We start from the raw sequence: 25,911 nt of genomic DNA, 5'->3' as shown, positions 1-25,911 counted from the left end.
CTGGGCATAACAACATTTGTGAGGTTGGCAGAGAAGCTGCCAAAGCATCAAGAAAGGGTGGTATTATAGAAAGTCACAAGAAGAAAACGTGTGCAGGAGATAATGGTCAACTGTGTTGAAAGATATCCTATATAATAAAACCCTAATATGCAAACTGACAGAACAGCTGAAGGACCAGTTGCTATGACGTGCACTGACCAGCAGGGGGCAGATGCTCAATGCAGGAGCTGCCCCCTAGTGGTCAGTGTGCTCCCACAGGGGGAGCACCACTCAGCCAGAAGCCAGGCTCATGGCTGGTGAGCACAGCAGCAGTGGTGGCCAGCAGACGGACATCCCCCAAGGGGTCCCGGACTACGAGAGGGCACAGGTTGGGCTGAGGAACCCCCCCTAAGTGCACGAATTTTGTGCACGGGGCCTCTAGTCAAATAATATGAGGATACAGTGTCTATTGGGTATGGTTGGCAGCATAGAAGTCTTTTTAGGATAATAGGAGTTTTTATTGAAAATCAAGCAATTAGACAAAATTCATTATATTACTCTTTTTTTCTTCTGCCATCTCACCTGACAAAACTTTCCCTGGGTGATAATACTTCTTTAGCAAATACAATTTTGATTTAGTTTCCTCCTGTCTCACTTATTCCTCAATGCCACATAATCATTCATGTTAATTACTCTTTTCTATCTCTGCTTCCCAAGGTCTTTGAACTTCTCAACACTATGGCCCACATTTCCACTCCAGTCTCTCTCCTTATTTCTTGCCTTTTGCATTTCCCAATTTTACTTCTGCTCAGAATGGTTTTATGCCTCTATCATACATTGTGTTAAATATTCTTTTCTTACCCTGATTTTTATTAAGTCCTTATCACTTCTGAACCCATGTTAGCTATTTCTATGATGTTCCTCTTAAGCTTCCATTGTGCCTACCTTACTCATCCCTCATTCAAATCATTCCATGGTCTTTCTCCCTCTACTCCTGCTCCTACTGTAAGACAGTATTAGAAGAATAATTCAACCCTCCAAAAATCCATGCTATTGACTCTCATTCCTGTTTGTCAGTAACTTCATTTATCTTTGAAAAATGTCATTCCTCATTTAAAAAGCATAAGGCAGAAGGGGCTGTACAGTGTAGGAGAACAAATATGGGATTGGCATCAGGGGATCCAGGATCTGGTCTCAGTCTGATGGATTTTAAACCTGAGTTAGCTATTTCATTGCCTGGGGCCTCAAACTTTTCTTTTGTGAACTGAAGATACTTTGTATATTGGAATATATATTTCCACCTGAAGATTTTATAATATTATCTTTTATTATCTATGAAATGTCAGGCACTGTGTCTGCAATTTCACATATATAATACTAATGACTCCTCACAACACTTGGCAAATGAGTTGGTATTGTCTCCAATTTACCAATAATGAAATTGAAGGAAAGTTCAGGAATATCAGAGACACTATGCTAATAAGTAATAAAGCTGAAAGTCAGGCCCTCTTCAGTGTGACTCCAAAGCTCATACTCTTTCCACTGGACCATGTTTAGGTGATATATAAAAGGATCAGGTAATAACTTGACCAAGTCATCTGGCTCACATGTAACAGAGCTGGAATTCAAACAAGGTGCCCTGGTTCTGTAGCCCATGCTTCATACCACCATGCTTGCTAAGTGACCTCTGATTAATGAGTGCAGTGGAAATTGGTTATTTTGCTTTCTACTATTCTTAGCCTTCTTTTATAGAGAAGCTCATTCCACATTGTGTGGGCTGACCCAGCTCCCATTCTTGGCCACCAATGTCAGACACCAATGCCCTTACACAAAGATTAGTCAGCAAAAGTTACGTCAAGGCTGATCTGTGTTTCCTTATGAGGTTTAATGTAGTCTCTCTTCCTCTGAATTCTTAAGTTGTAGTGATAAGAAAGGACTGGCATGTTAATCGGCACTTGCCATCATATAAAAAAGATTTTTGAGAAAGGGCCAGAGTGTAGATACATAGATTGAACTTCTGGATCCAGTCATTCTAGAATTAGATATCCCTTAGAATTCTAATGTCAACTTCAGGTGGATTTCTGCAATTTATAACAAGAGTTCTGACTAAAACAAAGGTGTTGGGTATGGCAAGTAATGAACCAAAAAGTGTGGGATTGGCTAGTTCAGTATGGGGTTGTGGATAGTGAGGATTCTCCAGCTGGGAATTGGATATTCTTGCTATGCAATAGCAAGGCATCTTGTTAAAATGTTGCCTTGTTGTGTCTTGAGAGTCTGACAATGGGCATACTAAGATTGGAGCTTTAGGGGACTTCGTAGGAAAACGTTGGGTGTTAGTTTGTTGGCCATTTTTGCAGTCTTCAGTCAGGTCCTGAAGAAATATAAATGTGTTTATTGCTACTTGGCTTGTAAGACGACTGGTAAGATCATATTTTGCTAAAACAGATACTTTCTGCTTCTACATGCCTCCCCAAATGGCAGAAGTTCAGCTCTGAGCCTTCTAGAGTTAGAAAAGTTTGTGTCAGCCAAGGCAGGAAGGTAAGAATACTAGAGGGGAAAAAAATTGGACTTTGAGAGAATCCTTTTCCATTTCTCTCCGAAGGCAAGATCTCAGGCCAATGTGCCATATCCAACAAAGAAGCACCATCCAATGAGATGGAGACTGGGTGCCTCCCTGTTTGCATTATTTCAAGTCAGAAGTGGGCATTAAACTGAGGACTGATCAGATGAGGGGGAATAGGAGAGTCTTTACTCAGATGCAGACCCACAGGCTAAGGACTAGATACAAGAATATTTCTAGTTTTAATTATTCTTTAATGGAGCTGACTGAATGTGAATTTACTGAAAGCCAAGCACAATTTTAAGGGATATTGTCTATCCATGAAATCCCAAACTGGCCATTGAAAGCCTTTGATTAACCAAGGCCATTGTGAAGCCTGCAAACTCCTATCAAGGATGCAAAAGGAGAATCTTTTCCAAAGTCCCACTTGGATATGACCATAGAGAAGAGTCATCAAGGAAAGAGCTTCCAGAGAACAGAACAGGGGCAGCAGGTTGCTTGTGTAAAGGAAATCTGGCCACCTCAGTGAACAGTTTCATTTTCAGTCTCTCCTTCCCTCAGAGACATTTTAAAGCAGTTACTTCTCTTCAGCAGTGTATATGGGATGTGCTGTTGGTCGTTAAATTAACACAGAGTCCATAGATTGAGAAAGTTTAAGGAAGAAGTGCATTTGAACTAGAGGAATAGCTATCACCATGATCTTGTTGCTGACCCCTTAAAAACCTGACCATTCTTGGGGTTATTTCCCTTTGGGGGGTGGAAGGTGAGTAAGTTTTCAGTTGTATATATTATTTTGCATTATGTCATGCAGGGATGTTTTCATAACTATGCGAGTGGGAAGAAGGGTGTGTCTGGATGCTGGACAACTAAAATATGGAGTACCGTTTGGTGACTACATGATGGTTTGATGGAGAGAATTTAAACTACAATTGTAAAGATGTGCTATAATAAAAAGTGCATTGGATCAAGAATTAAGAAACATGTGATCCAAGCCTGAGTCTGCTACACATCATCTTTCTGGGCATTTGCTAGGCTAGGTCAGTGCTGCCTGACCTATAGTAACAAAATGATAACGTTCTGTGGTGCTAAGTAATGAACTAGCTTTGTTCACATGGCTGCTGACTCTTGGCTGCCAAAGAGCAGAGGCCAATCCTTTAGGTGTCTGAACTCACCTTAAGAGCCATGGGCATTTCAATGATGTAAAGATCAACATAATCTAGGTGGAGGAGCTGGAGTGTCTTCTGCAGGCCTGGGAGGACTCTCTCTGGGTCAAAATACGTAGCCCACAGCTGAAAGAATAAAAAGGGGATAATTAATGACATCCACTCTCTTTAAAAGAAAAGAGTGCAGCTCTTTATTCTTTACAAGGCCTTCATTTTATTGCATAAAAATGTTTATGCTGAAGTTTCATCTGAGTATAGGATAAGCTGATATAACTCTTGACACCCATAGTATAACTTTATCAGACTATAATACTGGAACTGCCTTAGCTGGTTTGGCTCAGTGGATAGAGTGTCAGCCTGAGGACTGAAAGGTCCCGGGTTCAATTCCAGTCAAGGGCACATATCCGGGTTGCAGGCTCAATTTCCAGTGGGGGGCGTTCAGGAGGCAGCTGATCAATGATTCTCTCTCATCATTGATATTTTATCTCTCTCTCCCTCTTCTGTCCTCTCTGAAATCAATAAAAAATTATATTTAAAAACAGAATATAATACCAGAATACGTATCCATATGTTCATTGCAGCATTATTTACAATAGCCAAGATATGGAAGTAACCCAAGTGCTCATCAGGTGAGTGGATAAGGAAGTAGTACATATATGCAATGGAATATGACTGAGCCATTAAAAAGAATGAAATCTTGCCATCTGCAACAGCATGGGTGGACCTACAGGATACTGTGCTGAGTGACATAAGACAAAAAGAGAAAGGCAAATGTCATGTGATTTCATTTATATGTGTAATCTAGGAAACAAAATAAATGAACAAGCAGCAACAGAAACAGACTCACAGATGCAGAGACTATTTGGATGGTTGCCAGATGGGAGGAGAGTTGGGGGGATGTGTGAAAAACATGAAGGGATTAAGAAGTACAAATTGGATTTGTAGTTACAGAATAGTCATGGGGATATAAAGCATAGCATAGGGAATCTATACTAATAAGAGCATATGTGGTTATCATGCCCTCACGCCGTCACACCGTAACAATCCATCATCAGGAGGCTGCGTGAGCAGCGGGTGCACGCGGGTGGGCGAGGATGTGACACTGTGTGCGCGGCATGGAGGCAGCGGGACCTCTGGCTCTGGCCTACCTCTTTGGGGCAATGCATTTAGGAGCTCTGGATGGGTGGGCAAGGCCTACCTTTTTGGGAAGATTGATCATGGGGCTACCACACTGTGAGAGGGCACAGGCCAGGCTGGTGAACCCCCCCTCCTGAGTGCACAAATTTCATGCACCGAGCCTCTAGTATAGTCGATAATCTACACTAATAAAAGAGAAATATGCAAATTGACTGTACCTCTGTGACACCCACCAGCCAATCAGGAGTACGTATGCAAATTAACCCAACAAAATGGTGGGTTAATTTGCATACGCAGGCGCGGAGCAGCTTGGGGTGGGGTGGCTGCTTGTGCATGTGCCGGCACCAAGCAGCCTGTGTGCCAGGGACAGGTGTTCTCGGGACCCAGGCTGCTCTGAGCCTGTAGGCCCGCACATAGGCCTGGAGCAGCTGGGGTCCCGGAAAGACCCGCGGCCACTCTGGACCTATGTGCACAGGAACGGAGTAGCCAGGGGCGGGGCGGCCGCTTATGTGTGTGCCGGCACCAAGCAGCCTGCGTCCTGGGCACAGGCGTCCTCAGGAACCAGGCTGCTCTGAGCCTGTAGGCCTGTAGGCCTGTGCATAGGCCTGTAGGCCTGTACGTATGCCTGGAGCAGCTTGGGTCCTGGAATGACCCCCGGCCACTCCAGGCCTATGTGTGCAGGCATGGAGCAGCTGGGGGCGGGGCGGGAACATCCCCAGGACCCAGGTGCTCTGAGCCGGCACACACGCAAACTGTCAGGGGAGGGGCAGAAATGTCCCCTGCAGCGAGCAAGCAGACAGCAGGGCCCTGCTTTCCCCTGGCCGTGGTAGTGAGGGGCAAGCAGTCCCCCGCAGGGCCCTCACAGAGAACAGACAGCAGGGTCCTGCTTGCCCCTCGCCCCGATGGCTAAGGGCAAGCAGGCTCCCATAGAGAGCAGACACCAGGGCCTGTGGTGGCGTCAAGCAGGCAGGTCTGCAGAGAGCAGTGAACCACGGGGAGCAGGCCTAAGCTGTCACTAGGACATCCCCTGAGGGCTCCCAGATTGGAGAGGGTGCAGGTCGGGCTGAGGGACCACCCACCCCCGTGCACGAATTTCATGCACCAGGCCCCTAGTATTGTAATAACTATGTATGGTGTCAGATGAGTCCTAGATTTATCAGGGAGAGCACTTCATAAGTTATATAAATGTCTAATCACTGGGTTGTTCACCGGAAGCTAATATAATATTGTACATTAGCTGTAATTGAAAGATAAAAATTATTTTAAAAATAAGATTAATGGACCAGACACTTAAAGATTTACCTGAACCACAGAGGACCTAATTTGGAGACAAGCCTTCCTCTGTGCAGTGCTAATTTCCTAATTGACTCTCAGTACTTAAACTTTTCCTCACTGTGTAACTAGGGAGCATGTACCTGAATAGTTGTGCTGACCTGGCCACTTTATTTTCATGTCACTCTGATAAAGGATGTGCTTCATTTGAGCAATAAATATGGTTGTGTGGAAATCTTCACTGGATCCTTCACATTGTCACAGGCAATGCAGAAGCTGGTGAAGTTTTAAATTATTGCAAAGATTTAGATTTCCTCTTACTGCTCTTTTGTTCTCATTTGGTTGTACTCAGACCCCAGGGAAATTTTGTCAATTCCTACTAAGAAGTTACTAGATGTCTGTTTGAAATGATAATGTCACCAAAATGGCAGGGTATGAGATCCCAGCCTTATCCCACAACAAGGCCAACAATTAGACAGCTAACCATGAATAAAAATGGGGAGATGTTGGTCAAAGGGTATAAACTTCTAGTTATGAGTTGAGTAAGTTCTGGGGAGCTAATGTACAGCATTGTATTTGAGGTTAATAATACTGCATTGTATACTTTAAAGTTGCTAAGAGAGTAGGTTTTAAATGTTTTCTCACCACAAAAAAAGGAATGATAACGATGTGAAGAGATAGAGGTGTTAGCTAACATTATGTTGATAATCATTTTGCAATCTATAAGTGTTTCAAATGAACATGGTGTATACAAATTCACATAATGTTATATGTCAATTATATCTCAACTAGAGGCCCGGTGCACGAAATTCGTGCATGGGTAGGGTCCCTAGGCCTGGCTGGCGATCAGGGCCGATCAGGGCCTTCCGGCTGCCAGCCAGGGCCTTCCTTCCCCTGGCTGCCAGCTGCTGGCCGGGGCCTCCCTTCATTCTGCACTGCCCCCTGGTGGTCTGTGCACGTCCTAGTGAGCAATCGACCTCCCAGTCTCCCGAATGAACTCCCGAGGGGACAATTTTCATATTAGGCTTTTATATATATAGATAAGGCTGGAAAAAAAAATAAAGTTAATAAGATAAACTTAGATAGCTTAACAAAAAAAAAAAGAAAAGAAAAATAAATTACTCATTCTTGAAAGAGGTAATGAAAGAATAAGGCTTCGATTGTCAAGTAGGAGCATGTGTACCTCTAAAGTCTGTACAGCATAGGTTGCTGAGGGGTAGTAAGCATCTCAGGATAAATTAGCACATCTTCAGGAAGCATCAAATTTGCTGAAATATTACTGTGGGGAAAAAAGTTCTACCCTTTTTGTCACAAGTAAGGGCAAGCAAAATTAGTAAAATGTGATCTTTATCTTTTTTTTTATTATGTCAGGCAATCATTTTATTTTTTTTAGCCTTGAAAGCACAGACAAGAGAAAACTTCAGGTGGAGAGCATAATGGGAAAATGTTTTTTATTGTTACTGTAGGCCCTTTGGTGTTATTGCTGCCACCCCGTGCCAGTGAAAATTCTGTTTTTTTTTTTAAATATTTTAATTAAAAAAACATATAGTACTAGCTTTATAATAGGTACTGTTTAAGTATTTTGTAAATGTTAATTCACACTAACTTAATGAAATAGTTGATTTAATTCAGTGTACTTTTTCCAACATGATAGATAGTGCAGCAGGAAATGTTTACCCGAAGGAAATGTTGAGGTTCATTTTTCTTGGTGGTTATTAAAAACCTCATTCTTGCATGAAACAAACAAGGATAAATTATGGAGATAATGTAGAAGTTTAAAAAATTTTAAGATAAGTCAAAGTTTTCAAAAGTCTTTCTGGCTTTGGGCAGGTTGCTTTGGTGTAGGTCCTCACAATATGAATTCAAGTTTAGTCCTCTGTAGGAACATTTGGGGAGCACCTCTTTAAGGTTTAAGATTTTACTTTGCTGAGAGACTGTAATAATAAAATCTTTAGGCATCAGGATTGTAAAGCTATAATAAAGTGAAAAGCTTCAGGTTGATGTTTTGGGACAGTGGCTCCATGTGGCCCCTCGGAATCATAACCCATAAGTGGCTGGTGATTTGGGGAACTGAAAATCCCTGGAGAACTTGGAAAGAGACTGAGTGGGGAGCTGGGAGGAGGGGAGGTCTGGGGAGAGGGTGAAATCAGAAGCAGTATCTTTTTTTCTTTAGGTTCCTCAGGAGAATTGTATTATAAGTTCTCTAAAGTTCTACAGCTTTATTCCTGCAAAGCTGCCTGTAAATATACATTCTTTATTCCCATTGGCTTTCATTTTAATCGTGATGCTTTATCTTTCTGAATGCTCTTCAATGGATAGTGGTATATAACACTGGACGTTTAAATTGCTCACACGGTAGTGATCTAAACAAAAGGTGGTATATCCATACAATGGGATACTATTTGGCCATGGAAAGATACATGTTACAACTTGGATGGACCTAGAAACATTATACTAAATGAAAGAAGCTAGACCAAAAAGGCCACTTATTGTATGATTCTGTTTGTATGAAATGTCCAAAATAGGAAAATGATAGAGACAGAAAGTAGATAACGATCACAATTGACTTGAGGAAAGGGATAAATAGAAGTGATTGCTAGTGGGCACGGGGTGTGTTTTTTTTTTGGTTTTTTTTTAGAGTGATGAAAATATTCTGAAATTAGGTGGTGGTTATGGTCATGCAACTTTTGTGAATATCCAAATAATTATTTATTCAAAATGGTGAACTTTTGGTACATGAATTATAGCTCAATAAAGAATTAGTGCTCTATGATAAAAGACATAAATATATATATATATAAAAGCCTAAGCGACTGTTCAACCATCCAACTGGTAGCTATGACACGCATTGACCACCAGGGGGCAGACACTCTGACTGGTAGCTATGATGCGCACTGATCACCTGGAGGCAGATGCTCAACACAGGAGCTGCCAAGCAACAGCAACTTTGCAGAGTGCCCTCTCGCATTCCGGGACCCCTCAAGGGATGTCGGACTGCCGGTTTTGGCCCGATCCCTGCAGGCCAGGCCAAGGGACCCCATCTGCGGGAGGAACCCCGCTCCCTCGGCAGATACCCTTTGAGCCTCGGTGCTGCCCCAGGTGCGGCTGGGCTGGGAGGGATCACGAAGGTTGGCTGAAACTATCAATAAAATGAAAAGGGAGCCCACAATATTTGGCAATGATATATCTTACAAAGGGTTAATACCCAAAATATATAAGGAGCCCTAGCTGGTTTGGCTCAGTGTATAAATTATCGGCCTGCAGACTGAAGGGTCCCAGGTTCGATTACAATTAAGGGCACATGCCAAGGTTGCATGCTCGATCCCCAGTAGGGGACATGCAGGAGGCAGCCAGTCAATGATTCTCTCTCATCATTGATGTTTCTATCTATCTCTCCCTCTCCCTTTCTTTCTGAAAATCATAAAAATATATTTAAAAAACCAACAGAAAACAATATATAAGGAAGTCATACAACTTAACAAAAGGAAGAAAAACAATCCAATTAAAACATGGGCAAAGGACCTAAATAGACACTTTCCAAAGTGGATATACACATGGCCAAGAGACATATGGAAAGGTGCTCAAAGTCACTGGTCATCAGAGAGATCTAAATTAAAACAGCAATGAGGTATCACCTCACACTGTCAGAATGGCTACTATCAGTAAATCAACAAATGACAAGTGATGGCGAGGATGTGGAGAAAAGGGAACCCTACTACACTGCTGGTGGGACTGTAGACTGGTGCAGCCATTATGGAAAACATTATAGAGTTTCCTCAAAAAATTAAATATGGAGCTGCCTCTTGACCCAGTGGTCCCACTTCTAGGAATGTATCCTAAGAAACCTGAAACATTAATCAGAAAGAATATATGCACCCCTATGTTCATAGCACAATTTATAAAAGCTAAGGTCTGGAAAAAGCCCAAGTGTCCATTAGTAGATGAGTGGATAAAAAAGCTGTGGTACATTTATATCATGGAATTAGAGGCCTGGTGCACGGATTAGTGCACTGGTGGGGTCCCTTGGCATGGCCTGCGGGGATTAGGCTGAAACTGGCAGTCCAACGCCACCTGCTGCTCCTGCCTCCCGGCCCCGCTGTGCCTGCTGTGGGCTCACGCTCAGTCACTCCCGATCGGGAGAGGCTCGTGCCACTACAGTAGTGCTCGCCAGCCATGAGCCCGGCGTCTGGCACCTGGTGGTCAGCTGAGTAGCACTCCCACTGTGGGAGCACACTGACCACCAGGGGGCAGCTCCTGCATTGAGCATCTGCCCCTGGTGGTCAGTGCCTATCATAGCTACTGGTCAATCGGTCAGTTGCTTAGGCTTTTATATAGATAGATAGATACTATGCACCAGAAAAAAAGATCTCTTACTCTTTGAGAAAGCATGGAGGGACCTTTAGCATATTATGCTAAGCAAAATAAGTCAGTCAGAGAAAGACAAGTAGCACATGATCTCACTCATAAGTAGAATTTAATGAACAAAATAAACTGATGAACAAAATAATCCAGAGACATAGAAGCATTGAACAGACTGTCGAATAACAGAGGGAAAGTGAGGGAGGGTGGGTGGGTGGGAAGAGATAAACCAAAGAACTTGTATATATATATATGCCATAGACACAGACAATAGGATGGTGAAGGCCTGGGGTGGGTGTTGGAGGCAGGCTAGAAGGGTTCAATCGGGGACATATGTAATACTTTCAACAATAAAGATTTAATAAAAAAAAAAGAATTAGTTATCTATGAACAAATAGGCACAAAAGAAGGCAGCTCATTTAAAGAAACCTTTAGCAAATGCTTCTGTAATATGAACCATCTCCTCCTTTCCCTCCACTTCCCTAATTTTTGCTCTATAGACTTGATTCTTTGCATATTGTTTTAAATCCGTGCCCAAGTATGAAGAAAGAGCTTTGCCCGAAGCCCACTTCAAGGGCCTTATTAGTCCCTAGCATCTTGGCAAGAGTAAGGAATTGGCAGTTGAAAATTCACTCCTCTTCATGAGTCCAACATTTTTGGGCAGAGAAAAGTGACATCAGGTCCATCATTAATATGAAGGGATGGAGGGTGAAGGGAAGCTCTCACCTTTCCGCAGTAGAAAATATCCTCTCTCTTCACCCTTCCTTCTGCTATCGTCTCTCTGATGGCCTCCCCGACTTCATCTTCATTCTGGTAGCTGTAGGCCCCATCAATATACCGGTACCCAACATCAATGGCGAGCTTCACTGCTGCTCTACAGCTCCCCTTAAGGGTCTGAAATAAAGGGGTTGAATTTTGGTAGAAAAGAAATGAGTCTTTCATTTAGTTTAATCGGTATTAATCAGGACACTGCTGTAGAGTGGAAATGACAAATTCCCAGTTCCATGCTGTTGTGATTAGAATATAGTATCTAGAGACTGGAGAAACTGACCTTCTAGGGAGCATTCCACCCTCAGTGGGAGACTCCATCCATCCCAGGTCTGCCCTTAGCTTTGTGGTTTCAGAAATGTGACTTGATCAGTGTTACCAGTGACAAGATATTTCATGGTTTCCATGCTATAGGAAGGCATGATTCATTGACATAGGCTCAGTTATAAATCAAAGGTTTGGGTGAATAAACTGAGATACAGCCACAGAATGGAATACTAACAGATAGTAAAAAGGAATGAACTATTGATATACACAGCAACATGGATGAATATCAAATAAGTATACTGAAGAAAAGAAGCAAGACAAAAAAGAATGGGAACAGAAGATGGTGGCTGGCAGGACTGAGGTGAGGGAGAGGGTATGAGTGAGTGAGGGGGTGAAAAGGGAGAAAGCGGATGTATGTAGTGTGTGTGTGTGAGTGAGTGAGGGACAGTTAAATCTAGCAGGAGTATCAGAGGCTGGCAGACCAGGCTCTCCTGGGTAGGGAGCCCCTACCACTGCTGCAGGCACTCTCCAGCCTGTGGGGCTCAGGCACGGAGCCCACGCCATCTTGAAGGGGAGAGCGGCCTCCTCTAGGAACTCATCAGCACCACAATCCAGACTGGCTTTGGACACTGCCCATGACCCTGCAGCCACACCAGCCAAAGTCCTGCTGCCCCACCTGCAGACCTGCAGACCTGCAGACCTGCAGACCTGCAGACCCTAGGATGTCCATCTCCAAGGGTGCATGGATCCCGCAGCAGTAAGTGCGAATTCCCCCTCCCTGGCTGCTGACCTCCGGACACTAAAGTTGTGCGTTTCCAGCTTGCAGGCCTCCTGAGCCCACCGCCTGGCTCCTGGGTGCCTCTGTAAGCCCCCTCTGGGTGTGCTCATATTGAAACAAGGGAACACAGCCCCGACAACAGAAACTGGGACTTCCCCCTCCCTGCCTGCCTGCCCATAGACTCCACAGTCACGTGGTTTCAGCAAGTGGGCCCCTCTGCGCCTGCTGTTCCAGCAGGCATCTCTCAGAAGCACCTGAGAGCCGCCACTGAGTGTGCTCATATCCAACCAAGGGCGCAAGGCCCTGTCAGCAGAAACTTGAACTTCCCCCTTGTCAGCTGCCGACCTCCAGTCACTGCAGTCGCACTGATCCAGCATGCAGGCCCCCTGAGCCCACTGCCCCAGTAGGTGGCTCTTGGGTTCCTCTCTGAGCCGCTGCAAGGGGTGACCCCGGCTGTTGGCATCCAGTCCCCGCGGTAGCTCTGTTCCAGCACATGGGTCCCCTGAGCCCACTGCCCCAGCAGACAGCACCTTGGTGCCTCTGTAAGCTACCGTTGGGCATGCATATCTAACCAAAGGCGCACATCTCCTGAAGCAGAAACTGGGACTTTTCCCTCCCCAGGGCTGGCAGCACACATGATCATGCTGCTCCAGTGTGTAGATCCTGTGGGCACATAGCTTGGCAGACAGTTCCTGGGCCCCTCTGTGAGCTGCCACTGGGCATGTGCATCTCCAACCAAGGGCGTATGGCTTCCTCAGCAGGATCCATGACATTCCCCTACCGGCTGCCTACCTCTGGACACCTTGGTGTGTTACTGAGGAATCACCTCCCCAGACAAGGTCACATGAACTCACAGTGAGCACATACCAGTGAGACCTCAGGCAACTCTTTCCACAAGAGCAAAAACTATGATCATATCCACAACAGCTTGCACAATGAAGCCAGGGGTGAGTCACATTGCCAATCCATGATGGGACTTCATCCACAAATGAGAAACTAACATTCAGACCCAACTACATCAAGAGAACCCAAATAGCTCAAGTAGGGGGCTCCGCTAGATCACCAAGCCCAGGAGACCTAAGAGACTGCACCACTAGAACCCCAAAACCAGCAACTACAGTGCACCCCCTCCAAAAGGACCTGTGTAGAAAAGTAGTTGAATCTACGACATAGAAACTATTAAAACATTACAGCAAAAATGAGGAAACAAAAAAACAATCCCCAAAGGAAAGAAAAAGAGGAATCACCAGAAAGGGACTTAAATGAAATGGAGGCAAGTAACAGGTCAGAGAAAGCATTCAAAGTAATAGTTATAAGATGCTCAAATATCTAGATGACAAATACATACAACTCAATGAGAATTATAAGGAGCTGAATGAGAATGTCACTAACATGAAAAGGAACCAAGAGGAAATAATGAATAACCTAGCTGCAATAAAGAACACAATGGAAGGCTTCAACAGTAGACTAGAAGAGGCTGAGGACCACATCAGTGAATTAGAAGACAAGGTAGAAAAAAACATACAAACACAGTAGCAACTGGAAAGAAAACTTAAAAAGCAGGAGGAGACCCTAAGGGAATTTTGGGACAACATGAAACAAAACAACATCTGCATAATAGGGGTACCAGAAGAAGAGGAAGCAGAGCAAGGAATAGAAAACCTGTTTGAAGAAATAATGACAGAAAACTTCCCTGATATTGGCAAGAAAAAAACCACACAAGTCCAAGAAGCACATAGAGTCCCAAACAAGTTGAACCCCAAAAGACTGACACCAAGACACATCATAATTAAATTGGCAAACATCAACAACAAAGTAAGAATCTAAAAGGCTGCCAGAGAGAGACAGAAAGTTGCCTACAATGGATCTCCCATTAGAATAAAAACTGATTTCTCAACAGAAACACTTCAGGCCAGAAGGGAATGGAATGAAATATACAAAGTGATGCAAAGCAAGGGACTGAATCCAAGAATACTATACCCAGCAAGGCTATCATTCAAAATTGAAGGTGGAATCAGGAGCTTCTCAGACAAAAAAGGGCTAAGAGAGTTTATTACCACCAAGCCAGCAATGCAAGAAATGCTAAAGGGACTGCTATAAAAAGAAGAAATAGAAAGGCAAGAAGGACACAAGCATGAAGAATAAAAATGGTGACAGACAAGTGCTTATCAATAATAACATTAAATGTAAATGGATTAAATGCTCCAATCAAAAGACATAGGGTAGCAGAATGGATAAGAAAACTTGACCCATATATTTGCTGTCTACAGAAGACCTACCTCAGAATAATGGATTCACACAGACTGATAGTGAAGAGATGGGAAAAAAAATTTAGGCAAATGAAAATGAGAAAAAAGCTGGGATAGCAATACTTATATCTGACAAAATAGACCTCAAAGTAAAGGCCACAACAAGAGATAAGGAGGGCAACTTCATAATACTAAAGGGAGCAATTCAACAAGAAGATATAACTCTGGTAAATATATATGCACCCTATACAGGAGCACCCAAATACATAAAAAAAAAACTTCTGGAAGATATCAAGGGAAAGATTGATAGCAATACAATCATAGAAGGGGACTTTAATACCCCATTGACACCACTGGATAAATCCTCTAAAAAAAATCAGCAAAGAAACAGCAATCCCAAATGATTCACTAGATCAGATGGACTTAATTGACATCTTCAGAACATTTCACCCCAAAGCTACAGAATATACATTCTGTATATTGGACATTTTCCAAGTGCAATTGGACATTTTCAAAGACAGACCACATGTTAGGACACAGGCAAGGTCTCTTCAAATTCAAGAAGATAGAAATCATACCAAGCATCTTCTCAGATCACAATGGCATACAATTAGACATCAACTACAATAAAAACAATGAAAAAAAAAATCAAACACTTGGAGGCTAAATAGCATGCTTTTAAACAATGATTGGGTTACCAAAGAGATCAAAGAGGAAACAAAAAGCATCCTGGAAACAAATTACAATGAAAACACAACAATCCAAAATCTATGGGACTCAGTGAAAGCAGTCCTGAGAGGGAAGTTCATAGCACTACAGGCCTACTTAAAAAAAAAAAAAAAAAAAAAAAGGTAACAAATTATCTAACCTTGCAACTTAAAGAGAGCAACAAGAAAATCCTAGAGCAGTGGTTGGCAAACTCATTAGTCAACAGAGCGGCAAACCGCGGCTGGCAAGCCACATGTGGCTCACGAGCCACAGTTTTCCGACCACTGTCCTAGAGTAACCAGAAGGAAGGAAATAATGAAGATCAGAGCAGAAATAAACAACATAGAGACCAAAAAACAATACAAAAGATCAATGAAACCAAGAGCTGGTTCTTGAAAGGATAAACAAGATTGATGAACCTCTAGCCAGGCTCACCAAGAAACAGAGAGGACCAAAATAAACAAAATCAGAAATAAAAGAGGTGAAGTAACAACCAACTCTACAGACATACAAAGGGTTTGTAAAAAACTAGGAACAACTCTACTCCAACAAACTGGACAACCTCGATGAAAAGGACATATTTCTAGAAAAATACAAGCTTCCAAAACTCAATCAGGAAGAATAAAAAAACCTGAATAAGCTCATAACTACTAATGAAATTGAAACAGTAATAAAAAATACTTCCAGCAAACCAAAGCCCTGAACTGGATGGCTTCACAGGGGAGTTTTACCAAATATTCAAAGAACTAAAACCTATCCCTCTCAGACTAGTCCAAAAAACTCAAGAGGAAGGCACAATTCCAAGCTCTTTCTATGAAGCCAGCATTACCCTAATCCCAAAACCAGATAAAGACACTACAAAGAAAGAGGTTTACAGGCCAATATCCCTGATGAACATAGATGCTAAAATTCTCAACAAAATTTTAACAAACTGGATCCAGCATTACATTAGAAAGATCATACACCATGACCAAGTGGGATTTATTCCAGTGATGCAAAGCTGGTACAATATCCACAAATCAATAAACATGATATGTCACATAAACAAATTACAAGACAAAAATCACATAATCATATCAATTGATGTAGAAAAGGCATTTGACAAAATCCTATATTCTTTTCTGATAAAAACTCTCAGTAAAGTGGGAATAGAGGGATCATACCTCAAGATAATAAAAGCCTTATAGCAAAAACTAAAACCATTTCCCCTTAGAACAGGAACAAGACAGGGATGACCACCTTCACTGCCCATGTTCGACATAGTACTTGAAGTGCTAGCCATAGCAATCAGACAAGAAGAAATAAAAGGCATCCAAATTGGAAAAGAAGTAAAACTGTCATTATTCACAGATGATATGATATTGTACATAAAAAAACCTAAAAACTCCATCTACTCTAGACTTAATAAATGAATGTAGCACTGTAGCCGGATACAAAATTAACACCCAGAAATCTATGGCTTTTTTATATATCAATAATAAACCCACAGAAAGAGAAACTAAAAAAACATCTCATTTACCATTGCAACAAAAAAAGTAAGATACCTAGGAATAAATTTAACCAAGGATGTAAAGGACCTGTACTTAGAAAATTACAGGATGCTGAAAAAAGAGATAGAAGAAGACATAAACAAATGGAAGAATATACTGTGTTCATGGATTGGTAGAATCAACATAATTAAAATGCCCATACTACCTAAAGCAATCTATAGATTCAATGCAATCCCCATTAAAATACCAACAGCATATTTCACAGACCTAGAACAAACTCTTCAAAAATTCATATGGAATAAAAAAAAAAAAAAAAGACCCGAATAGCTGCAGCAATCCTGAAAAGGAAGAACAATGTTGGAGGGATCACAATATCAGATATCAAGCTATATTACAAAGCCACTGTTCTCAAAACTGCCTGATACTGTCACAAGAACAGACATATAGACCTATGGAACAGAACAGAGAACCCAGAAGTCGACCCAAGCCATTATGCTCAATTAATATTTGACAAAGGAGACAAGAGCATACAATGGAGTAAAGACAGTCTCTTCAATAAATGGTGTTAGGAAAATTGGACAGATATTTGAAAAAAAAATGAAATTAGACCACCAACTTACACCATACACAAAAAGAAACTCAAAATGGATAAAAGACTTAAACGTAAGATGGGAAACCATAAAAGTTTAGAAGAAGCCATAGGCAGCAAAATAGTAGACATATGTCATAGCAATATCTTCACCAATATAGCTAGCTCCTAGGGTAATGGAAACTAAGGGGAAAATAAAATAATGAGACTACATCAAAATAAAAAGCTTCTGCACAGCAAAAGAAACAATTAACAAATGAACAAGAAAGCTCACTGCAGGGGAAAACATATTTGCCAATGTTATCTTTGATAAGGGTCTAATCTCTAAAATTTACAGGGAACTCATACAACTTAACAAAAGGAAGATAAACAATCCAATCAAAAAATGGGCAAAGGACTTAAATAGACACTTTTCAAAAGAGGACATAAGGAAGGCCAAGAGACATATGAAAACATGCTCAAAGTCACTAATCATCTGAGAGATGCAAATCAAAACAACAATGCGGTACCATCTCACACCTGTCAGAATGACTATCATCAACAAATCAACAAAAGACAAGTGTTGGCGAGGATGCGGAGAAAAAGGAACCCTCATGCACTGCTGGTGAGAATGCAGACTGGTGCAGCCACTGTGGAAGACAGTATGGCGTTTCCTCAAAAAACTAAAAATGGAACTCCCATTTGACCCAGTGATTCCACTTCTAGGAATGGATCCCAAGAAAACAGAAACACCATTCAGAAAGGATATATGCTCCCCTATGTTCATAGCAGCACAATTTACAGCTAAGATTTGGAAACAGCCTAAGTGCCCATCAGCGGATGAGTGGATTAAAAAACTGTGGTACATCTACACAATGGAATTCTATGCTGCTGTCAAAAAGAAGGAATTCTTACCATTTGCAACATCATGGATGGAATTGGAGAACATTATGCTAAGCGAAATAAGCCAGTCGAGAAAGATAAATATCACATGATCTCACTCATATATGGGATATAATGATCAACGTAATTTGATGAACAAGAATAGATTGATCTAGAGACAAATGGTAGGGGAGGGGGTTAGAGAGCAACTAATACTGGTATGCATGCATATTAGCATAACCAAAGGACACAGACTGGGGTGGTGGGGACTTGCCTGGGGTGGGAATGGTCTGGCGGGGTCGGGGCGGGGGGAGGAGAGGCAGGTCAATTGGGGAAAAAGGAGACATATATAAAACTTTAGACAATAAAAATTAAAATAAAATATTCTCCCTGCACTGGCTTGAGTGGCTCAGCTGCTTGAGCATCATCCCATGCTCCAAAAGGCAACTGGTTCAATTCCCAGTCAGGGCACATACCCAGGACATGGGTGCATACTGGAGGCAACTGATCCATGTTCCTCTCTCTCTCTCTCCCTCTCTCTTCCTCTCTCTCTAAATTCAATAAAAACATATTTAAAACAATATTCACCCTTACATGGCAGAAGCAGCAATGGGGTGAGCTATAATTACTAAATTAGTAATTAATTACTAATTAATTCTAACCAATCTGGATAAACCAGTTGGATATGTGGACATAAACAACAAACTTTATAATTTTAAAATGTAGCATTAGAGAATTCTATATAAATTCTAACAGCTTTGTTAGGAAAATAAATTTTAGAGAAAAAAATCAGAAAGATCAAATAGAAAACCATATATGGAGACTGAAATAAGTGATATGATAGGAGAATTTAAATGCAAAGATTTTATTTCACAATTAAGGACAATCTCAATAAAATAAAAGAGTTCTGTTTCCTAAAATGGCCAATAGCACCCTTCCTCCACTTTAGAAATGAGCAAGTCCTTAAGGATGAACTTTCTTTTTTTTCTTCATTGATTAAGGCATTACATATGTGTCCTTATCCCCCCATTGCCCCTCCACTCCCCCACTCATGCCCTTCCCCCATCCCCCTGGTGTCTGTGTCCATTGGTTAGGCTTATATGCATGCATATAAGTCCTTTGGTTGATCTCTCCCCCTTACCCCCACCCTCCCCTACCTTCCCTCTGAGGTTTGACAGTCTGATCGATGCTTCTCTGTCTCTGGATCTACAGGATATAACATATGTCTTAGGGCAACATATTAGTACGGTATTGTGCAATAAGTACAATACATGAGTCTGAAAACCCAGTTGGAGTGATTCATTTTAGCATCACTCCCTTTGACCTACTTGGAAAATGTGTGCTTCCCATTCCTGAATTTTAGGCTCTGTAGCTCTAAAGGTCCTAATTCACAGGGGAAATCAGCCTCCTTATTGTAAGAGTTCAGCATTCAAGGGAAAGAATTACCATATTGGCAGGGGTAAGATACCTTATCATCACATGGGGATAGGTGAACCAATGATATACTTATTACCAATTGTGATTTTTTTAAAAAAATATATTTTATTGATATTTTACAGAGAGGAAGGGAGAGGGATAGAGAGCTAGAAACATCGATGAGAGAGAAACATCGATCAGCTGCCTCCTGCACACCTCCCACTGGAGATGTGCCCGCAACCAAGGTACATGCCCTTGACCGAAATCGAACCCGGGACCCCTCAGTCCGCAGGCCGACGCTCTTTCCACTGAGCCAAACCGGTTTCGGCCCAATTGTGATTTTTAATGGACAAGACAGCCATGACTTGAGAGGGTAGTTGACTAGGGATTCAGACAACTCATGGATGAGGATTTGGGACATAATACTAGGTAAGTCACCCAGACTAGCAGAGATATTGGCTAAGGGTACAGGGAACTTAGAATGGGTATTCTGGGAGGAAGACAATAAATAGAAGTTATAATTGAAGACAGCTTTAGTGGCAAGGGCTGTATTCATCCTACTAACCTACCTCTTTAAAAATTTTCCCAGCAAACAGACCAAACAGGATTCTGGAAGAGCTGTTCCCAGAGGTGAACTTAGCATATAAAAGCAAGTGACAGCAGGGGTAGAACATGTCATAATGAACCGCATTTCCTCAATCGTCAGAAGTGTTGGCTGCTCATTACTCACATCTGGTTCCCTCTGTGGATGACAGAGGGTATAGAGGCCTGATGCTCTCACCTGAACTCAGCACAACTCTGTGGCACCATTCCCATTCCAGAACTCCCTGTGGCATTGCTGAGAAACTGCATTGCAGTTCAACTGTCCCCACTGCACACACCCATACAGGTCTGGTCTCTGAGAGTACTCTTCAATAAGCCTCCTGTGTGCGAATCTCCTCAGAGTCTGTTCCCAGATTTCCCAATTTAACACTTGGGTAGAGAAGGATTTCTTAAACAAGCCACAGAAAGAACTAATGGTAAATTAAAGAGTGCTAAATGTGAGCACATTAAAATTGGGAATCTCTGTTCATCAGAAGACACCATTAAAAGAGTGAAAAGGGCCGAAACCGGTTTGGCTCAGTGGATAGAGCGTCGGCCTGTGGACTGAAGGGTTCCAGGTTCGATTCCGGTCAAGGGCATGTACCTTGGTTGCGGGCACAACCCCAGTGGGGGGTGTGCAGGAGGCAGCTGATCGATGTTTCTCTCTCATCGATGTTTCTAGCTCTCTATCCCTCTCCCTTCCACTCTGTAAAATATCAATAAAATATATTAAAAAAAAAGTTATATTAAAAGAGTGAAAAGGTAAGTGGAAGAGATATTTTCACATAGATATAACTGACGAAGAACTCATATGCAGATATTTTAAAAATCCACTATAGCAATAAGAGAAGATAAATCCAATAAAGAAACATGCATGGAAGACACAGCCACTTTGCAAAAGATCTCCAAATGTCTAATAAAAATACGAAAAATTAATTTCATGTAGAGTTTAAAGGAAGTGCAAATTAAAACCAGAGTTGCATAAATTTAAAAAATCAGCAAGTGTTGGTGAGAATGTTCTCTCATACAGTGGGCTCCCTTTTCATTTTGTTGATGGTTACTTTTGTTGTGCAGAAGCTTATTTTGATATAGTCTTATTTGTTTATTTCCTCCATAGTTTCCTTTGTCCTAGGACCATGGTCGGCAAACTGTGGCTCGCGAGCCACATGTGGCTCTTTGGCTCCCTGAGTGTGGCTCTTCCACAAAATACCATGGCCTGGGAGAGTCTATTTTGTAGAAGTGGTGTTAGAAGAAGTTTAAGTTTAAAAAAATTTGGCTCTCAAAAGAAATTTCAATCGTACTGTTGATATTTGGCTCTGTTGACTAATGAGTTTGCCGACCACTGCCCTAGGAGATGTATTTGTAAACGTATTGCTACAGAGATGCATTTTAGACTGAACTAAAAGTGCTCAAATATGAATTTAAAAAAAAAATCACAGGCCATAAACTCAGTAATTTCACGTGCCTGAGATCAATAAAATAATAAGCATCCAGCTGAATTTTAGTAAAGAAAGCAGAAAGGTCCCATTCTCTAATCCAAGATCATTTTAAATCACAAATTGATTTAGTTTAATGTTTGGCTCAATACTCATTCAGCCAAACAATAGCCCTTGGAGGTTACTTTCATTATTACAAAAAGTGAATCAATTAGATCCATTCAAAAGGAATTGCAGATTATACTTTAGAAAAGTTTCTTATTTAAAAAACAACAACAATACAGAAAGAGAGATAAATTTACCAATTTAGGGTTTGGGTGGGTACCAAGTCCAATGATAGGAATGCTGTTCCCATCACTTAGAGGTATGCGGTGATCTACTACAGTGAGGTCCATCTTGGAGATCCTAGGACTTTAGATTTCTAGGAGTGATTCTGAACACTTTTGAACAGGTGTCCTAGGGCCTATTTAATCAAAAAAAGGAGGGCAAGAGGGAGGAGCAGTGGGAGGGAAGAGAGATTGACAGATCTATTTCTCAACCTGTTTTCTTCCAGGTTGTTATGGAAATACTGAGATTGTCCTTTGAACTTTACCAGAGACATAAGAATAACTCAATTGAGAGTTTATGCTTATACCTCTGCAAAGAAAAGATTGAAAAAACAAACAAAGGAAAGGAATCGAGCGGGGTTCTATCAGGATGCTTTTGTTGCCAACTAACAGGTCTATCTCAAATTCTCTTAGAATATAAAGGAAATTTATTGGTTCATATTCCTGAAAACGTCACCATTAGGACTAGCTTAAGGTGAGACTAGAGTAGTTCCTTTCCCAGAACTTCCCTGGAGATTCTGATGCAGCAGGACTGGGCAGGGGTCTGGATTGCTACCACCTAGGTCCTAGGTCAACTTGGAAACATTGGGCCAGAGGAACAAAGGAAAAGCCAGGAAACAGTTTCACACCCTCTGCCTCCTGGCTTTCTCCGCTGACTCTCCCCTCATCATTGAAAGATAGTAATCATCCTTGAAGTGACTCAGCTCCAGCTTAAAGCCCACTAAAACAGAGAGCTTACTTCCTCCATAGCTCAACCATAACCCAGGAATGGAGTCTTTTTTTCCTCAATAGTCTTTTTTGGTTGAACCATCCATTGCTAAATCAATCATAGTGGTCAAAGGAAATAAAAGACTGATTTGATTGCCTTAAGAGAATACTCGTAGAAGCCATTTCTACATGTGGAGTTGGAGTTAATCCCTCCTGGGAAGATTCTGGATGTTGTTAATGAAAAGGAAAGAAGTAGTAATTAGGGAAACAATGCTTATTTATTTTAATCTTCCTCTAAAGGACTGTGCAACAGTCCATGATGATGAAAGTGTCCTGAAGTTTGTCTAAAATTGATTCGCCCTATGCCTAGGAAATTCATTCTTGCTAATATACATACAATCAGTGGGCACAATAATTTCCACTAGCTTGGGGCAGTGTGGAATATGGACAGTAATGGTCCTCAACATCAGTTGTCAATCAGTCCATCACTCATTGCCACCTTTGTGTGCTAAGATGTTGGCTAGAATATCTCTTTATTATTGACTTTCTAGCTCTATGAATTTTAGTGCATGTACAGATTTATATAACTAACCATCACATGTAGGATACTGAGACATTCTATAACCCAGAGAATGCCTTTATGCTATTTCTTTATAATACCCCCTCCACCACCTGCACCCCTGAAAGTCACTACCTTTTGTTCATTCCTATTGTTTTATCTTTTGAAAATATCATATGAATGGAATCATAGAGTATATATAGTCTTTTGAAATTGCCTTCTTTCAGTCGCATAATCTGTTTGAGATCCAACCAGGTTGTGGCTTGTATCAATAGCTTATTTAGTTTTTATTGCTGCGTAGTATCCTGTATAACAAAAGCGTAGTGTGCAAATTGTCCCCTCAACTGGGAGTTTATCTGGGAGTTCGACCAGGGGGCTGGGCCAGCCAGGGGAAGGGAGGGAGGTCCCAGCCGGTAGTGGTGGCAGCAGCAGGTGACTGGAGGAAGGGAGGAAGGCTCAGGCTGGCAGCGGTGGCAGTAGCTATAGGCGGCTGGGGAAAGAGAGGGAGTACCCAGCTGGCAGCCGCTAGGGACCCTACCAGTGCATGAATTTCCTGCACTGGGCCTCTAGTTCCATTATATATTTGTACCACAGTTTGTCTATTTGGAGGACATTTAGTTTGTTTTCAATTTTTGGTGATTGTGAATAGAACTGCTATAAACATTTGCATATAGGTGTTTGTATGAACATTAGTTTTTATTTCTCCAGCAGTGAGATGGTTGAATCATGTGGTGTGTTTGACTATGTAGGAAGCTGTCAAAATGCTTTTCTCAATGGTTGTAACATTTTGCATCCCCACTAACAATGCATATGAGTTACAGTTGTTCCTCATCCTTGACACAACTTGCCGTTGTTTCTATTTTTGTACTCTGGTCATTCGATAGATTTGTCATGGTATCCCCTGGTTGTTTTAATTTTCATTTCCCATGTGGATAATGATGTTGAACATTTTTTCATGTACTTGTTTGACATCTTTATTTATTCTTGGTGAAGTGGCAATTCTAGTCTTTTGAATATTTTTTAATTCATTTGTTTGTGTTAGTGTTGAGTTTGGAGATTTCTTGGTACATTTTTAATACATGTTATTTACTGGATATGTGGTTTGCAATTTTTCCCCCAGTCTGTAGCTTGCTTTTTCACTCTTTTAATTGTGTCTTTTATGGAGCAAAAATTTTTAAATTTTGTAATGTTCATTTTTTTGTATTGTGTTTTGAATCTGACCTCCAGATTCTCAGGTCATTCAGACTGTGTACGTGGTTAAGTTGGAAAACACACTTGTACCTTACCTGTACATTGATGATATTAGTAGTATTTAGTCACATCAACATGCAGTTTCGCAAAGACTAGGACTAGAGTGGACAAATGCACAGGGTAGCCTGACATTGACTCATAATGGGAGTGCTGACGTCATTAAAGCTAATGGGAATACCTTGGGATGTGGAAATTTAAGTCGTTGAGAACTTCGATAATTTTTAGTTTTAGAATTTGTTTTCTACATTTTTCTGAAGATCAAGGATAAGGATAATAGTTTTGAAAAGGCAATAGTTTTCAAAAGATAGTCTGGCAAGAAAAAGTATTATTTACCCTAAAAATAAGCAAAGAATGATCAAAGTTTACCAGAAAATACTGATTGAACCAACATTTGCTCTTTTATTTCATGCTACTTGCAGGCTAGCCCAGATTTAAAGTGAATTTACTTTTGGAAAAGGCTCATATGCCAAGAGTGAATTTGAATCTGTGGTAGCATATTTGCTTGACAAGCTTTAGTTTTTGTGTTTAAGTGTGAACTATTAATGAACAAAATTAAGCTTGTCAAAAGGTGTGTTACTATGCTTGAGACAGTGTTTGATTACTGAAAGTATTCACAGAACTCAATTTACAAGTTATAGGCAACAAGTATAATATAGCAATGGCAGGAGAAGGAAATGTATTGGGAGAAGCCTGGAGGCCTCTGGTATAGACCTTTCTTACCCTCCTATCACTGGGTTGCTTAGGATATACTTGGTCTTAGTTTTTTTTTTTGTTTTTTTTTTAATATGTTTTTATTGATTTTTAGAGAGCGAGGAAGGGAGAAGGATAGAGAGATAGAAACATCATCGATTGACTGCCTCTTGTGCAACCACCTGGGCATGTGTCCTGACCATGAGTTGAATAGAGAACCTCTTGTTCATGGGTCAACATTCAACCACTGAGCCCCACTGGCCAGGCTGTCTTCAGGTTTGAACCACCACTGCCATATGTATGAAGCACCTTGGTACCAGACAGCCCAAACCTGTTCAAGGTGAGCCTGGTCGCCCAAGTGTCTTCCAGCTATATGACCAGCCTAAACTCTCAACCCTCCCCAAACCAGGTGCAAGTTATAAATCCAATGACTAATACTAAACATTGCTGGTACATCTGCCCCCAAACAACTCACTGCCCTATGGTTACAGAACTTAATAGGTCCTGTAGTGATGTCAAAGTTCAATTATGCTGTGTGCAATTCTGGAAATAAGCATTTTGTCAATTCAAACCTGCTGAGATTAACCCATGCTATACAAAGGGAATATTCAAAGGTGTGGACAGACATAGACAATTTTCTCACACAGGTTAAATAATCAAGGTAGGGAAGGAGAGTTGTTGGGTTCAAAGTGTCACAATTATGGATAGTGATATGTGAAGGAGAAGCAATGATGGCAATAACCCGTCTCATGGCATTTAATTT

The 25,911-nt window shown here is 41.4% G+C and overlaps 1 protein-coding gene across 1 annotated transcript in view; it reads right to left on the bottom strand.

Moving 5' to 3' along the window:
• LOC308247547 (aldo-keto reductase family 1 member D1-like) overlaps window positions 1–22,009 on the bottom strand; it is a gene marked incomplete at both ends in the record, with an annotated part of 51,035 nt that extends 29,026 nt beyond the window's left edge. Inside the window, 3 exons of the mRNA XM_080666821.1 lie at window positions 3,712–3,828; window positions 11,197–11,364; window positions 21,917–22,009. Coding sequence (XP_080522947.1) covers window positions 3,712–3,828; window positions 11,197–11,364; window positions 21,917–22,009 — 378 coding nt within the window. The remainder of the gene's footprint in view (window positions 1–3,711; window positions 3,829–11,196; window positions 11,365–21,916) is intronic.
• Window positions 22,010–25,911: the final 3,902 nt, after the last annotated feature.

This window comes from Plecotus auritus, assembly GCF_963455305.1.
Source record: "Plecotus auritus genome assembly, chromosome: 4".
In the NCBI taxonomy this organism is placed as follows: Eukaryota; Metazoa; Chordata; class Mammalia; order Chiroptera; family Vespertilionidae; genus Plecotus; species Plecotus auritus.
The sequence above is the reverse complement of the archived record's forward strand: the minus strand, read 5'-3'. Positions and strand labels throughout refer to the sequence as shown.